Below are 18,502 nucleotides of genomic sequence, written 5' to 3'. Positions count from 1 at the left end.
TTCTGACTCTAAATTGGAGCATTACATATAAAATTATTTTTTTTTAACATATCAACATGAATTTTTAAATGTGTTTTGGTTTTTTTAATTTTATTTAGAATGCGTCACGTCAAGTTTTAGTCATGAAAAACTGCATAATGTAATTTTAAATTTGTTTATACACATTTATTTATTAATTTCTACATTTCCCTAATCTATATTTCTGTATTTACAGATTTCTTCATTTATCTATTTCTGTGTTTCTGTCCATATGTTCACTGGGTGGGCAGACTTCTGTCTAAAAAAGGATTTGCTTAAAGAGGTGTGAGGGGGATCGGTGACACAGAGTAGCAGGTATTGGCAAGTGTCAGTGCATAAAATTCCACATACTCACTACAGACATATCATCTCATCTTAGACAAAACCAGTAACTCTGTTCACTAACCACACAAATATTCCAACGATTTGTAATGGAAATGGAGTCCTCAAATTAATATTTTCCAATTACTCATTGCATTGCTGCTGGCAAGTGATAGTGATTTTGTCAGTTTAATACTCTGTTTCTAGAGATCTGAAGTAATTCTCAAGAGATTAGGTGCACCTGCCATATTAACATACAGACACAGAAATAAACAAATGAAAAAAAAAATGGAAATACAGAAATAAATAAAGAAATAAAAATACAAATATGGAAAAAGGAATACATCAATAACTTAAAATTGTGAAAATAGGCAATTATTTACATTTATTTATACCTAAGTTTTCTTTATGTGCTCCATAACCTATTGTATGTTAAAACAATATTCTAAGCATTTTTGGCAGATGCCTGTAGTTTATGTGCTTCATGTATCCCTCTAGTGACGAGTAGGGCCCAGAAATTTTATTGCAATATATTTTGAGAGAGTAAATAAACAATTAGTTTATAGTAGTATCAATGCTCAAAGCTCACCGCTGAAAAATATGAAGTCTTATCTCTGAATCCCCGTCATTATAAACCAGCATACAGAACCAAAAAAAGCATGTTTTTGATTTAAGTACTGCTTGAGATTAGTGCATTAACACCTGGAGGAAACCCCAGATGGCAGTGATTTGGCTCATAGCCAGCAAGGGTATATTGTAAGGAACACAATTTAAATTTTTTTTTAGAATTTGGAAAAAGACACATGGTTCACTGTCAAGAAATTAACTGGTTGCTTCTTGATTTCTTTACTCATTAACAGCATTACCATTTGAAATTGGACACAAACCATTCCTTTATCATTCACATATTTTTGTCTGTAACAAAGAACATGAAATAGTTCCTTGATAACAGCAAAATTTATTTAGTAAAACTTCAATGTTCATTATAATCAGAATGTGAAATCAGTGATTAAGGGAGGAGGGAAAAAAAAAAAAAAATACACCATAATCATGGGTTAGTCTGACAAATGTACTCTATTTTTGCTTTCCATCCTCAGGTAGAAAGAGGATGACCTGGAGGATATTCACCAGCAAGAGTGGACATCTTCAAAAAGGGATGGTATGTATTATATAAGATAATGAAAAATTATATTAAAGGTTCTCTTTGATCTTTTAAATTCAATAATAGACTGAAACCATAAACTGGAAGCCAGTGCTAGACAGGTGAAATTTTGGTTTCGTTGAGATTTTGTGGAGAAAAAAAAAGATCCTTTATGACCCATCACATGTTTTAAAACATCTATGTGAAAGTACCCCAAAGAAATTTTTTCTGCTTACAGATATATAGGAATATTTTCTGTGATCCTTCAACCCTATCCTTCACATTTATTGCAAAAGACATAATGCAGTTTCTACAGTTATACGTCTTAGATACAAAGTCTCAATGAGTCAAAATCCAGGAAGTATCTATTCATTCATTTCTCTGCCATATTTTCTTAGGTGTCACTATTTTCATATTTTGCTTAGGTGTCACACAAGATAGTTCAGTGAGAACTTCGAGAACTTTATATAGAGCCTCATCCAGCATTTTCCCTCTGTACATTAGGGTGGGCATCCCAGTGCTTGGTCAATCAGAGCTCATCATGGCGTGTCCGGCTAATGATGGTCAGCTTTGAGAGTTCGGCGTGGAATTTACCATCTTTTTGGGTCACTGGAGAACAGAGAAGAGAGTTACAAATAAAATGATGTTACTCAGAAACAGCAGCTGACAAGACAAAAGGCTGTAGGACTGTTTATGTGTGGAGGGGGAAAAAAGGAACACCCCGAGAGTAACTGTCCCTCTGCACTGCGAACAACAATCGTATTGTGAGCATCATCATAAGAAGGTGAGGAATAAAGGAACGGGTGCAAACGAGGTCACCTCACCTGATGTGTCACCAACTGTGTACTCCTCCTCCTTCAGAGGAACATCCTTTTGACCTCCAATTGCCACCTGGGACTGATAGAGAGAAAATGAGAAAAAGAGTAATGATTGATGCAATAGCGCTAGAAAGCACAGAAGCACAGTGTGAGGAAAAGCACAAACACCCATGGAAATGAATAACCTCTGTGGAGTTCTTATTATTTCAGACAGCTTTTTCTTATGTTCTTTTTATTTTTCACCAATTATTACACAGCACCCCTTCAAAAAAAAAAAAAAAACAATGTAAGTTGCCTGCAATGATTTTGATGAGCACATACTCTGCAATACCTCCCAAGAAGACTGCACGCTGTTGAGCTTTTGATCTGAGATGACAAGGTATACATTCTGATCTAGAATCATCATCAAATGTAGCAGATACAGGGCAGACAGGTTTAACACATCCTGATTTCACCACTTAAAGTATATTTCACCATTCATGATATATATGAAAAACTGATATTTTAACCCTATAAAGCCAAACCTATCAAATATGATACATGATCTTTGGAGGTGGCTCTTTCATTATCTAATGAAAAGAAATACAGAAACAGGGGCGAGTGTTCTGAGTTCTCCACTGAACTGTGAATGAAGTGGAAACAGTTCCATGCATTTACAAAACCATTACAAAATTGTTGCTATCATCATGAAAACATGGGAGAAAATCTCAAGGCTACTAAACTGAAGCAATTCCATGTATGATTTGTAGTAAAACTAAGCATTTTTGTTCTAGTTTATAGATGTAATGTATTCTACCTGTCACATGTTCATTAATTATAATAAATATTCAGAAAATTCAATTTGTTCTTTACAGCAGCAAAACACATTTAGACAATTTTACCAAGTAATTTTATGAAACAAAAATATATTTTTAGTTTTCCAAAAGCCTTTGTGTGCAAAATGTGTTGGCTCAGTTGTTGACATAGATCTGATGATGATACAGATGAGTGTGGGAGGGCTGTTGAATGACCTCATACCTCAAGCCAAGGTTCAGACAGTAACAGAAGCAACTGCAGTTCCTCTAAATATGGAAACATGGCTGTGCAGATCAACAAAAAAGAGCATTTGTGGTTTTGGCGTTTTTATTACCACCAGTATATAAAATGTAAAAAGGTAAGAATGAAGAACAGAGTACTAATAGGTCAAGGACCTCTGGAGCAGTGTTTCTCATCAGCTCAATGTTACCCTTTCCTGATAAGTTCGGAAAACAGAGACAATTATTTGCTATTCATTGTTTAATTGAAACTAATCAAAATTATGAAAAATAAATTGTAAATAAGTCTAAAGAACCGTTTTAACTGATGCAGTGAACTAAATGAATGACCATTTAAAGAAAAAATATATTGTTAAATGCCTATATATGATGCATTAAAACTTAATATGATCCAAAATTTAAAAATTAACTACATTTGGATTTTTAGTTAAAGGGCCACATAATAATAATACAAATAAAAATAATTATACAATAAAACTGATTTTCAAAAAAATATGTTTTATTGTATTATTGTTTCATGTGTCAGGCTTTAAAGGGTTAAAAAAAGTTTTCTAGCTCTGTATTGAGTACATAAGTATGTACTTATATCAAAATCCTATATACCTTATATCAGTACTCAAAATGTTAGAGAAATGGGATTTGATCTACCCAGGATACAAATTACAGAAATATTTATTTTTACACGTTGGATTAAAAAATTAAATGTAGAAATTAAGAACATTACAGCAGGTTTGCTGTGTTTTTAAAAACAATCCCCTGCCTAACTGATGACATTTAGATATCATTATGCAACTGGTTAATTTTTACATTCAAATACATCAAATGGACAAAAGTATTGGTACGCCTACAGGAGCCTTTATGTCATTGCACTCTAAATAATCTGGAGTTGGGCCCTCCTTTTTGCAGCTATAACAGCTTCCACTGTTCTGGGAAGACTTTCTACAAGATTTTTGAGTGGAACTGTGGAAATTTTGCTGTGCTTCCAGTTCCAAAATATACTACCCATAGTTTATGGTGGAATATCTAGGAAGAAAGAAATTTCATGATCTGACTTACTGCAATGGTGGCACCCTATTACAGGACCACAATCAAGTTCAGTGAGCTCTTAAAAATGACTCATTCATGGTTCAATGGTTCATTCATCAATAATTGAAAAAAGCAAGATTGAATGGCTAGGTGCTTGAATTTATACACTGTGGAAATGGGAGTGAAGGAAACACCTCAATTAATTGATTAGGAGGTGTGTCCATAAAGTATAGCACACAAGACCAGAAAATTCTAATGCATTAAATTTTACTGATAATAAAAAATGTACAGTCTAGAGAAAACTTGTTTTTTGTTTTCAAACCAAATTAATTCTAACCGTTACCAAATTCATAATTTCATTTGGATAAAAATGTTCAATATATAATTTATCTTTTTGACAAATCACTGTGATGGAGCATTAATATGCAAATGACATTTCTTTTCAAGTTTGACTCTAAACTGCAAATAGTATTACCACTATAACACCACTTTAAAATTATTTTAAATACAAAATTTGAAAATTTACACATTGGATAATTTTCTTTAAAAAATGTATTTGAACAACAGTCAAATTGGTTAGATTCTGAAAAGGAATTAAAGCAGACCATGTGAGATTTTCACGCAGCAGCTTTGAAGAATAAGAACTAACTGAATTTAGCCAGACTACAACAGAATGCAATGAAGCAAACTAGAAGGGCTGTGAAATGCTTTATAGCCTGTCTGTAATAAAAAATTGAAACTGAAATTAGTTCGGTAAATGGGGAAATAACAGAGCCCTGTCCATTGTGTGTTCTTGCCTTGTCCCTAATTATTCTGGGTAGGTTCTGGACCTGTTGTAATCCTAATGAGGATAAAGCTGTTAAAGAAAATGTATGGATGAATATTAAACAACATTTGATTCCCTAATTTCTGAGTAACTTTTTCTTTACCTTCTCTTTCTTTACAGAATGGTTGCATGACAATAATAGAACTCAATCATGTACTATTAGAAATAGCAGCACAGCTGTGATCTTTGGGAGAGAAAATTACAGACATTTTGTTATTCACAATCTCACACATCTCACATTATTCTATTCCTAAAAGATATTGTCACTGACCAAAAACAAGTGCCCCTAGGCATGGCTAATTTTGCAGGACAGCCATAATTTTTGCCATGAATAAAGATTCAAATCGACATACCTTTCATAGAGTACCTTAACTAATATTAGTACTTCATATCAATGATTTGTTTACATGTGGTTTTTATTTATTTGATATTGTGTTGCAGCAGATAAATAAATTAATAATTAATTTTAAAAAAGGTCACAGTTATAGTTGTAGTTATATAAGGATTTCTGTAATCATTTTAAAATAAAGCTGGAAAGGTGGTTCATTTTAAAGCATTCAACAGAATTTTGATGTATTCATAAAATTGTTTTTGTCTGTCAGCATTCCTTAAAATGGTGCACCAGCTCCATAACTTTAATGCAAGTCTCAGCCTCATTCTTGTCCAAGGACAATTTTAAAGAGTACTAAAATACTCTACTCAAGTTAAAGTACAGTGAAACCTTGACTTAAAAATGAATCAATTTTCCGAGACACGAGCCATTGCTCTGTCGATTTTTTGGTTTATGATGCAAGCCGAGATCGAGTTACGAGCGAGCGAGCTTAGGCCACCTGCCACTGGGTAGCCCAGTGAGCATTCAGTTCACTTGGTTATCTTTCCATACGAGCATCTCTGTCATATCACTGTTTTTGTAGCATTAAGTGTAGCGAGCAAGTTAAGTGATAGAGCATGAAAAGAAAAAGTCCTCCGACAATCTCCTCCACCTCCACCAGCATCTTTGTCTTCTTTGTCTGATCTTCAAGGTAAATACATTTAATAAAACCAGTTTAATTTCTATACACTCTTTTATTAAGTATTATAATTTACATTACTTGTTATTTATAAAGTACATTTTTCTTATTTAAAAACATGTATCAAAAAAATGGTTTTGGGGGGCTGGAATGGATTTCAAAAGGATTTCAAGTTTTGAAGTGGGTATGTATGAGGTACTTATGCCTAGTCAGTGTATTACACATAGTAGTTTGCTCCTGTGAAATGGAAGATTACTGAGCACTGTCTACTATGGATAATACACCTACTTGTACTTCATATATACCCACTTCAAAACAACTAACTAACTAACTAAATATATATTTAGGGCCCACTGCACCAGCATATGGTCTCACAATGTGTCTGAAGATCTCATCCCAGTACCTAATGACAGTCAAGGTACCTTTGGCTAGCACATGGCTGTATGTCCAAAGACATGCCTCCCCACACCATTACTGACCCAATGCCAAACCAGTCATGCTGGAGGATGTTGCAGGCAGCAGAATGTTCTACACAGCGTCTCCAGACTCTGTCACGTCTGTCATATATGCTCAGTGTGAACCTGCTCTCATCCATGAAGAGCACAGGGCACCAGTGGCGAATCTGCCTATCTTAGTGTTCTCTGGCAAATGCCAATCTCCCTGCATGGTGTTGGGCTGTAAGAACAAGTCCTACTTGTGCACGTCAGGGCCTCATCCCATCCTCATGGAGTCTGTTTCTGACAGTTTGCACAGACACATGGATATTATTGGCCTCCTGAAGGTCATTTTGCAGGGCTCTGGCACTGCTCCTTCTGTTTCTCCTTGCACAAAGGAGGAGGTAGTGGTCCTGCTGCTGGGTTACTGCCCTCCTACGGCCCCCTCCACATACTGGCCTGTCTCTTGGTATCTTCTCCATGCTCTGGACACTGTGCTGATAGACACAGCAAACCTTATTGCCACAGCTCACATTTATGTTCCATCCTGGATAAGCTGCACTACCTGAGCAACTTCTGTGGGTTGTAGACACCGCCTCATGTTACCTCTAGGAGTGAGAGCGCTGACAGATTGCAAAAGTGACCAAAACATCATCCAGAAAGGATGAGAACAGAGAAATGGTCTGTGGTCACCACCTGCAGAACCATTCCTTTATAGGGGTTGTCTTGCTAATTGCTTCTCATTTCTACTTGTTGTCTATTCCATTTGCAAAACAGCAGGTGAAATTCATACACAATTAGTGTTGCTTCCTAACTGGACAGTAGTTTAGATATTTTCTTTTTTTTTTTAGCAGTATATAAGTTTAATTACACATTGTCAGCAGGTTGCTAGCTAGATTTTATTAATTTTATGAATCCTTTAAAGGGAAATCATGTTGTCATAGCAGCCAGGTGCTTTTAAATTCAGAGCTATAATACCTCAAATAAAGAAATGTGCAAAAAAGTTCAGTGAAGTATATTAATACACACATAAAATATGAAAGTTTTGGAGAAAAAATTAATTGGTGCAGTTTGAGTCATAACACAAAAGCCAATAGAGATAAAAGTTCAATAAAACCAACCAACACACACTGCTGAATTTTCTGCTAATTTGAGACTCTTACTAAAATAGGAAAACTTTTTTACTACCAATGCAATGGTACAACTTTTATTTAATGCACCTGTACATGATCTCCATGCACAGGTTTGATGTTGGGTTTTTATAAGCTGCTAATTCTCTCTTGGCAAACACAGCTTACGAAGTATTATAAAGATGTCCCCTTACTTGAAGTGGTCCCTTAAAATATGGCCAGGGGTTCATTTCTTTCCAGAGCAACCTAGAATTCGAGGGGATTTTGCATTCAGCTGGGTCAAAATAAAAGTATGTAGAAAAAATATATAAATTTTTGAAAGTGCTAATAGGTAGACAGTGCCACCCAGTGTGTAAAGCTTGGGATGTCATCCATGCAAGAACATAGAGTGTGGTTCTTTTATTAACTACATCTTATTACAGTGATGGGTTTGATAAATTGGTGAAAAATGCACTGCATCTAGACTGAGAATTGAGTGCTACTCACATATGCTCTGGCGTACTCAATCTTAGCTCCTTTAATCTCTGCTTTGAACTGTGTGAAAAACAAGTAGGATTTTCCTTGGGGCCTTTCATTAAAAATGAGAAAAAAAGAGAAAAAGAAATCAATGAGATTCCCTTCATCCCAAAATACATGACTAAGACAAACATCAAATTGCTTTCAATGTGCACTTTCCAAATAAACTGTAAATACCTGTGACCTTATTCACTAAATATGAAGTAGCTGGGGAAAACATCAATAGTAGTAATGGCACTGAAGCAGCACATTGGGATTTATTACACCTACCTCCAGACAGAGCAAGAGAACAGTTTTTCATCATCGCTAAGACCCACACTCATCTGCCATTGCTGCAGAGAAACACACCAACACAAACACACAGAACATTTATATTAATGCATGCTCTATATTGTAGTGTAATTGTCATGTAGTGACCCCACATTTGAGTGCCATTACAATAACATGTAGAGTTTTTACCTCAATTTCAGTTTGGACAATTTGATGCCATCATGTTGGGTGACATTACATATTATACAGCAGACTTAGCTATAATTAATTATTATTATTTAATTACTGTGATTATTAGTCCGCTAAAGGGTTCTTGGCTCTGAAATTGAATCTGACCAAAAGTGATAATTCCATGCAAGATAGGTGCACACACAAATAAAAAACAAGGATTGGTTTTATCAACACAACTGGTTTATTAAATGTATATTAAGATATATATATATTAGATATTGAATACTGATTATACATTAATATGTGGACTAAAGTGATACACGAGGGAAAAGGAAGAATAATGCATGAGGGAATCCTTCTTTGATAACTACCCTAAATTCTAAAAGGGCTATTGTTTATCCCACCAATACAACTCAACACCAACCTCTGTGTTATGAAATGAAATGAGCCTTATTTTATCCCTAAGGATGAGTGGAGACGATGCGAGCAGAGGACTTCAAAGATGCCGGGGCTTTCTGGAGCCCCTTGCAGACATGGGCCTCATAGTAACGCTGTAGTGGCCATCCACTATTCCTCTTCTTTCTTCTCAGTTTTGCTCAGAGACACAGCAACCACTCCCATCTGAGCAGGTGGCATTCTGAGGGTGCATGTGGGGATTCTCCTTTGCAGGACCTGATTCCTTGTGTGAGCCACGTCCAGGCAGGTCTGTCCTAGGCAGTAGGCTAGGCTTCAATCTCTTGTTCCACAGCTTTCAGGGTTCAGAGGTCTGAGCTCTCTTTCAAGCTCTGGGCATGGCATTGAGTGTTGCTGTTTAACTATAACTTCCTAATTTTGCTAACAGAAATATATCTTATATTAGAATTTCTATTGCCTTGAGGCAATGGCTCTCTTTCTGAACTTCCTGACTGGAAGCAGATTCACCCTTGATGTAAACGGGTTTAAATGGGTGGAACTCAGTTGCTGTAGGCCAAAGAGACAGATATTTATTCTGAAATCAATAGGTTATAAATAGCTTTGTAGATTTTTTTTTTTTTACACTAGATATTTCTGTGAGTATTTGATGGCAATCAGCCATAAGTGATTTATTGAGATCAGGTACTGATGTTGGTGATTAATTTTATATATATTAGATGTATAAGATGATTCTCCGTTACTACAGAAAATGCTGTTCCACCGCTCCACCTACCAATACTAGGTGGCTTTATAGAGCTTGAATGAACTGGAATAAAGAGTGTGAGTCCCCCACATGAAGGAAGTGATTAAAAACGTATTAGTGAAGAACCCCTGGCACATCCAGAACACTATATGTCCATTCAATATATTGTATAAATCATTATGAAATATCACTGGAGAACATTTCTAACTGCTTTTTAAACCTGAAAATTGACATCTGACTACAAGAGCACAAATGAAATTGGACTATTGTATTTTATGTGTGCTGTAAAAATAATTTGGTTACATTTTTTATTTTGGCATAGACAAGGATTTCTACATCATAACACCCTATAGTTTCCACTACAAAAGGATCTGGTCATGAATTGTACATGTGGGCAAATATCATCATCCTGAGCAGGTTACAAGTCATGCATCGTATTAAAATCACTATGGCCTTACCTCATTGGTTCCTCCCTGAGATGCGTAGGTGAAGACGCATTCATATTCTTTCTACAAAATAAAATTTTTTATCAGAGGTTGTGTCCCAAAGAGGATAGTGCAAAATTATTCATGCTACACGTAATGTCACGCTAGTTATTTATTTCTACAGAAATTACACTTTGGAGTAAATTACAATTTTTGGAGGAAAGCAGGAAAACACCACCATCCCTCCTGCCTTCCTTCCCCTTGATTTCAGGACAGTGCTGTAAAAATTAATTACATTCTGCAACTGTAAGGGTAGCCCAGGAACTAAAATACCAAACATACCTAGTGTTCTGTTAAACAGCGTAAAGTGAAAACTTTGATAAGTAACCACCAGCATGCAAAACACAACACATGCTGGTTTGATTTCTAGTAAGTATATAATCGCTTTCAAAGCATATCATTATATTGTTATCCCTTTTAATTATTCTGCTTCATTTTATAATAGTGCTTATAAGCAAAGCACTGTATTGTTCTCTCTTTATTACTTCATTTTTTCTTCTTCTATACCAGGATCTGTAATACAGTAACCACATTACTTTGACACTTAGTTCAATTTTGTTCCATAGAGCTTGTATTGCAGCCATGACTTTATTTTCTACACTTCACATTCTTTAAGATATGCAAAAAAAAAAATTACCTACTTCTCTAAGAGAGTTCTATCTAGAACTCTAGCTATCAATATTCAACTCTACCTCTGTCTATATTTCTATCTAAATATCCATCTATTCTTTTACATCTGTGTATCTAGCTCTCTCTGTAAAAATGTCAGTGGCAAGAAAATTGAATCTTTTGAAATTTCAAGGTTTTATACATAAATTTGTCATAAAATGTGATCTGATCTTCATCCAAGTCACCCTGCTGCCCCACTGTCCTTTCTACCAGCCCAACACTCCCAAAACCCCCAATCACACCATCAAGCACATTGCCTCTCTGCTCCAACCTGTCCCTCACAACACTTCAGGTGAAGAAGAAACTCAGGAAGATTAAGGTGAAGAAGGCTGCGGGTCCAGATGGTATTAGTGCCATCATGCATGGTGCCTGTGCCCAAGATTCCGCACCCCATGTACCTTAACTTCAGGCCGGTGGCATCCCACCTGATGACGATCCAGGAAAGGCTGGTCTTTGTTCATCTTCGCCCCTTGGCGTGTCCATTTATGAACCACTTCAGTTTGCTTAGCAACAAGGAATTCTCCTTCATAAAATCCTGTGTCACCTGGACAAGCCTGGGAGCACTATGAGGATCATGTATAATTAATAAATTATTCAAAAACGATGCATCCAGGACATGGATTACAACTGTCGCGTTCCTAGTGTCAAACCACTCATGACCCAGAGACAACGCCGCAAGTGTCTTACCTGGGTCAAGTCTGGAGAAAGAGTGGAGAGGCAAACAATCCAAGCTGCTTTAGTCTAGTGTTAAGTGTCCACAATCAGTGATGGCTTGAGGAGCCACGTCATCTGCTGGTGTTGGTCCACTGTGTTATATCAAGTCCAAAGTCAGCGCAGCCATCAAACAGGAAATTTTAGAGTACTTCATGCTTCCCTGAAAAGCCTTATGAAGACACGGATTTCATTTTCCAGCAGGATTGGCACCTGTCCACACTACCAAAAGAATCAATACCTGGATTAATAACCACAGTATAACTGTGCTTGATAGGCCAGCAAACTCGCCTGACCCAAAACCCATAAAGAATCTATGATGTATTTTCAAGGAGAAGATGAGAGACACCAGACACAACAATGAACATTAGCTGAAGGCCACTATCAAAGCAACCTGGGATTCCATTAACACCTCAGCAGTGCCACAGGCTGATTGCCTACATGCCACACTGCACTGATGCAGTAATTCATGCAAAAGGAGCCCCGACCAAGTATTGAGCGCATGTACTGTACATACTTTTCAGTAGGCCAACATTTCTGTATTAAAAAATACAGGGTGGGCCATTTATATGGATACACCTTAATAAAATGGGAATGGTTGGTGATATTAATACCTGTTTGTGGCACATTAGTATATGGGAGGAGGGAAACTTGTCAAAATGGGTGGTGACCATGGCAACCATTTTGAAGTCCGCCATTTTGGATCCAACTTTTGTTTTTTCAATGGGAAGAGGGTCATGTGACAAATCAAACTTATTCGGAATTTCACAAGAAAAACAATGGTGTGCTTGGTTTTAATCTAACTTTATTCTTTCATGAGTTATTTACAAGTTTCTGACCACTTATAAAATGTGTTCAAAGTGCTGCCCATTGTGTTGGATTGTCAATGCAACCCTCTTCTGCCACTCTTCACACACTGATAGCAACACCGCAGGAGAAATGCTAGCATAGGCTTCCAACATCCATAGTTACTAGTGCTGCACATCTTGATGGTATGGTGTGGTATATGGGGTACCAAGATAGTGAGGCCATTCTTCATCAATGGAAACCTCAAGGCCACTGGATATGCGAAATTGCTACATGATGATGTGTTTTCCCCTTTACGCACTGAAGCTGGCACATTCCCTGAGTTTTTCCAGCAAGATGGTGCACCACCACATGATGGGTGTTAGGTCCGAGCATTCCTAGATGAAAAGTTTCTTGGAAAGTGGATTGGTCGTCGTGGGCCAGTTGAATAGCCCCCAAGGTCTCCCGATCTGAACCCCTTAGACTTTTATCTTTGGGGTCATCTGAAGGCAATTGTCTATGCTGTGAAGATACGAGATGTGCAGCACCTGAAACTATGCATACTGGAAGCCTGTGCTAGCATTTCTCCTGCAGTGTTGCTGTCAGTGTGTGAAGAGTTTGAGAAGAGGGTTGCATTAACAATCCAACACAATACAATGATAAAATGTGTACTTAAAACAAATAACATGGAAACTAGAGTGGAAATGGCGATCAACAGCCTTATAAAGTATAGAAATGCTCTCTCTAAAGCTCGCTCAGCATATCTGGCCTAGCTGATCTACAATAATAAATATAATCCTAGAGTACCTTAATCCTTAGTGTGTTTTCCAGAACCACAAGAAAATCAGGTAGGTACTGAACCACAAATTCCAGCAATTCTTCTCTTGAGTAAAGTCTTTATGGACTTTTTAATAACAAATTGAATATATTAGACAACAAACTCAACCCACAGTATTAAATCTGACCTGGATGTCATCTGATGTGGCTGATATAAAACATAACGTAATTGTCAAAGAAAGACATGACATTTTTTACCCACTCCCACAGTTTGAACTAGAGAAGATTATCACCTTTGCAAACTGTACAACTTGCACACTTGATGCAATTCCCACAAGATTATTTAAAGTAGTACTACTACCAGCTATTATCAATCCTCTTTTAACTAAACTCATCCCTTAGCCTAGGCCATGTACCCTAAGCTTTTAAACTAACAGTTATTAAACCTCTAATCAAAAAACCAAATCTTGATGCTAGCATATTGTCTAATTACTGGCCTATTTCTAATCACCCTTTTATATCCAAGATGGTAGAAAAAGCTGTGGCCCAACAACTTAGTTCATATCTACATAAGAACCATATATATTAAATATTCCGGCCACATCATAGACAGCTCTAGTCAAGATAACAAATGATCTTCTTGCCTCTGATCAAGGCTATGTATCCCTGTTGGTGCCGCTTGACCTCAGTGCAGCTATCGATATGATAGACCACAAAATTCTCATAGAAAGGTCAGAAAACATAGTTGGAATTTAACTATTGGAATCAACTGGAATTAACTAGTTAAACCCGTTTCAGCAGCAAAATATCTTGCCGTCATAATTGACCTGGATTTATCATTTAATCAATACATAGGCAGTATCACTAGGACTGCTTTTTTTTACATCTTTGCAACATTGCCAAGATTAGAAATGCCTTATACCTACAAGACGCAGAAACATTAGTACATGCCTTAATTACTTCAAGGCTTGACTATTGTAACACACTACTGTCAGAATGCACTAGAAGAAATTTAAGTAAACTTCAACTAGTTCAAAATGCTGCAGCCAGGGTAAACTAAAACTAGAAAATTTGAACACATCAGCCCAGTTCTGTCAACACTTCATTGGCTGCCTGTTAAATTCAATTACTAAAATCTGTTATTAATATATAATCGCTCCTGAATACCTTCAAGATATTATTACCTATTATGAACCTCCAGGATCACTCAGAAATACTGGAATTTTAATAGTTCCCAGAATTCAGAAGGCCCTAGCTGGGGGAAGAGCTTTTTCTCATAAATCCTCCCCAACTCTGGAATAATCTTCCAGAAAATGTTTGGGACTCGATTGCAATCTTCAAATCTAGGCTAAAAACTCATTTGTTAAGTTTAGCTTTTGGTAGTTAATGCTCCCCCGTAGATAAATGTGGCAGATCCAGGGGGTCCAAGGACACAAGGAAGTATATTAACTGAGACGTTGGTGCTGTGTCCCATCACTCAGTGTTTCTGGATGCTCTCACGTCTGTGTGCCCTTCTGTTTCTCTCCTTTTAGTTAAAGCTGTCATAGTCAGAGTCATTAGCCACTCTCTGGAAATGTTCACATTCTCAGCTTTTCATACATCCAAACACATCAAAACTAATTCCAACCCTGTACCTTTTTCAGAGTAAACGACTGCCAACCTGTCCGGATGGACACAGATGGATGACTGATTGTCGAGCTCCTGCTCCACGCTTCAAACCAGCTGCCCACACTCCAACCTCCACGAATTGCCTTGGAGCTGCCCACCCTACATTGAAGTTTTCATGGACTCCTAAGTAATATTACCAGCAGATTGACCAGAGGAGGATAAACCTCCCAAGGTTTCTTCCTCAGCTCGGAGCAAGTTTTTCCTTGCTACTGTTGCCCTGGCTTGCTCACCTAGGGGATTTTTATATTCTTTACATTTCATGTTAAAACTTTGTCTTTACTGGAAATCTGTGAAGCTGCTTTGTGACATCAGTTGTAAAAAGCGCTATACAAATAAATTTGATTTGATTTGTAAGTATGCAAAGGAGCTTGAGTAAGTAAATGCTTATGGAGCTATATTAGGGTCAAAAGTTTTGTTCATTTGAAAAAAAACCTGAAACTGAAGGTTCAGATCTTGAGATTGAACTTTGAAAAATATAAGTGTAGGATGATTTTTTTTCAATTTAAATGGAATTTTGATTCAATTTTTAAATTTCTGGAATAAATAATTTATTTTCAATGTTCACGTTCCTTAATATTTTAATATTTAAAGTCTTACATTTTTCAATTGCAGATTTTTTGTTTTCAGATTCAAATTTTTTTAGTTTCATATCTTTTTTCAGTCACAGGTCTTATTTTCACTTTCAGATACTTTTTCTCAGTCACTTTTTTCAGATCCTTGTTTTTCAGTTTCAGACTTCTGACCATGTTCTCACGTGGGAGGCGGGACATCAGTGGAGAGGGGCATGGTCTAACAACTGACAGCATAGCAATGAAGGCGGAGGAGCTTCCTCTGTGTTGACAATAAGAACTATCACTGAACACTCACATTATATGCAATATTCAGTGTAAAACTTTGCCTTCAGTGACAAAATCCTTTATAGTGAGCTCTTTTAGACAACATTTGGCACCTATTGCAATAAAAGAGCTATAAACTCTGTCAGAGTGCATAGTTCCACAGCTAGCGCTTTGCTGTCAATGTTGTGTCTCCATAGACACTCAGTCGTCAGGGAAACAATTTTGTAGCTCACTAAAAATTATTTTCGACATACAACGTATTATGGGAGTGAACAAACCATTATTTTATGACTGACTGTGCCCTTTGGAGGGTATAGGGAGATGTGGGATTCAGCCTAGGCTTCCCTGCAGCATGTAAACATCTCTCACTGATCATACAAACTTTCAGACAAGGAAAAATAATTTATTAAAATTTAAGCCAAAAACAGAAATAATATAGGCAGACAGCTAAAATAAAAACAGGAATAAAAATGGTAAACAGGAGGGAAACACTGAGACAAAGGAATGTGTCTCTAGTCTCTTAAACACTAAACTATAACACAAGTGGAACAAGATGAAGCTTGTATATGATCTGCATATGAATAACTCAGCTTCAGACAGAAGAGCAGAAAAAAAGGCATTAGAGTCTTACATGCAGTTTTCCATGAGATCCTATAACGAAAATGCTAGTGTGCCAAACCAAATATATTTAAAGTTTTATAAAATGACTCCAAATGATCAGCTCGTTGAATTGAGTGTTCCTGATGCTCCACCTCTAAACCAATGAGAAGCTGACTTGTGGAAGTCCAGCACTGGCTACAATTCAACACTTAAAAAAAAAAATTCACTCCAATAACTTTACTCAGATTTTCATATCGACATTTTAGTGAATAATCCAATAAAGATTTTTCTCTATTTAGCTAACGATAGCGGGAGGCAGTTTAGAGTAATTATATTTGTCTACTACTACAATAAACAACTTCACAGTTGTTTATTCAAATACTGTGATGTCCATGATTTCATGTTTAACATTTGCTGAACTAAACGTTGCTTGCCCACTACAACTGGTCTGAAAATTTGCCTAAAATATCATATTTGCTGTAATTCCCCTTAAAAGGCGATATAACGTTCCTGCAGCAATTAAGTCCTTATGCATTAAGCTCATAAAACTGTTTTAGCTACTCATTTTCTTATCAGAATGTGCAAGACATCAACTTACAATATTTTCCGAGAACGAATGCACGACTCCTCCTGGTTTCACATTGAAATCCACTGTTTTAGCTCTGTCAGCGCCACTGACCAACACCAGAACTGATAATAAATAGAGCAGTTTACCCCAAACAGAAAATGCTGAGGAATTCATGTTCAGACAGAAAGCCTTTACGCGCGGCTAAGCTAACTAGGCTAGTCTTTTTTTTTTTTTTTTTTTTGAATGAGAACGTTCCATTCCATTACTATGTACTCACTACTCCCTATTCACTACTCCATATTCAACTCCCTACTCTCTATTCGCCACTTTCTATTTACTATCGAGTATTCATTATACTATCCGAAATATTTAGAGAGGAAGAGAGACAATAATAGACGTAATATGCACAAACTATAAGCATGGGGGCGGCACGGTGGAGTCACACTACAGAGCGTTGATAACAACTTTGGTTATCCTTGTCCTCCCTGGTCCAGATGACATGGCTTCCCAGTGTTCTATAAAAAAATTAAAATCGTGACTCATCTGACGACAGAACAGTCTTCCATTTTGCTACACTCCATTTTAAAAGACCCCTGGCCCAGTGTAAACATCTGAGCTTGTGGAGCTTGCTTAGAAATGGCTTCCTCTTTGCACTGTAGAGTTTCAGCTGGCAACGGCGATTGTGTTCACTGATGTTTTATGGAAGTATTCCTGAGCCCATTCTGTTATTTCCTTGACGGTGGCATTCCTGTTTGAGGTGCAGTGACATTTAAGGGCCCGGAGATCAAGTATCCAGTAGAGTTTTATGGCCTTGACCCTTACGCACAGCAATTGTTCCAGATTCTCTGAATCTTTTGATGATGTTATGCATGGTTGATGATAACTTAAAAGTCTTTGCTATTTTACGCTGGTAATCTTTCTTCTTTCTGCGCAACAATGCTGGAATTGGTGATCCTCTTACCATCTTCGCTTCAGAGAAACACTGACACTCGGAGAAGCTCTTTTTATACCCAATCATGTTGTAAATTGACCTAATTAGTGTTAATTGGTCTTCCCGCTTGTTCGTTATATGCTCAATTTCCTTCTTCCAGCCACTTATTGCTACTTGTCGCATGTTTTTTGGGATTTGTTGACACTGTGAAATTTTGAATCAACATATTTTTCCTTTAAAATGTTATTTACTCAGATTAAACTTTTGATCTGTCATCTATGTTCTATTATGAATAAAATATTGACATTTGCCATCTCCACATCATTGCATTCAGTTTTTATTCACAATTTGTTTAGTGTCCCAACTTTTCTGGAATCCGGTTTGTAGACACAATTCTGAGAATATCAGCCCAAACAGATACATTTAGGCCAAATCTTACATCAGTTGTGGGCCAAGTGACTTGTGACTCAGCTGAGGCAGCCAAACTCACCAAATCTTTGCCATTATTCAAGGTCAAATGTTGGCCAAAGCAGGACTTCACTTATTCAACTAGTATTTTATTTTATTTTTCAACATGGGATAATCCTGTATTATGAGATG

At 36.8% G+C, this 18,502-nt stretch overlaps 1 protein-coding gene across 1 annotated transcript; it reads right to left on the bottom strand.

Annotated features, from left to right (window-relative positions):
• Positions 1 to 165: 165 nt before the first annotated feature.
• Positions 166 to 17,241, bottom strand: mydgf (myeloid-derived growth factor). Its single transcript, XM_066647645.1, has 6 exons — positions 17,002 to 17,241; positions 10,330 to 10,380; positions 8,545 to 8,606; positions 8,245 to 8,326; positions 2,305 to 2,377; positions 166 to 2,089 (listed from the first exon to the last, which is right to left on the bottom strand). The coding sequence occupies exons 1-6, from the start codon at positions 17,143 to 17,145 to the stop codon at positions 2,010 to 2,012; spliced, it is 492 nt and encodes a 163-aa protein (XP_066503742.1). The 5' UTR covers positions 17,146 to 17,241; the 3' UTR covers positions 166 to 2,009.
• Positions 17,242 to 18,502: the final 1,261 nt, after the last annotated feature.

Source organism: Hoplias malabaricus, chromosome 16 (genome assembly GCF_029633855.1).
Source record: "Hoplias malabaricus isolate fHopMal1 chromosome 16, fHopMal1.hap1, whole genome shotgun sequence".
Classification (NCBI taxonomy): domain Eukaryota; kingdom Metazoa; phylum Chordata; class Actinopteri; order Characiformes; family Erythrinidae; genus Hoplias; species Hoplias malabaricus.
Note: the sequence above shows the minus strand (reverse complement) of the source record. Positions and strands in the feature narration are given on the sequence as shown.

Bases quoted from the DNA above. Each gene is read 5' to 3' on its own strand.
- mydgf (XM_066647645.1), bottom strand. From the start codon at position 17,145: ATGAATTCCTCAGCATTTTCTGTTTGGGGTAAACTGCTCTATTTATTA. The intron at 8,607-10,329 runs GTAAGGCCATAG...GTTTCTCTGCAG, and splicing joins CTCAGGGAGGAACCAATGAG to CAATGGCAGATGAGTGTGGG. The intron at 2,090-2,304 runs GTGAGGTGACCT...TCTGTTCTCCAG, and splicing joins CACAGTTGGTGACACATCAG to TGACCCAAAAAGATGGTAAA.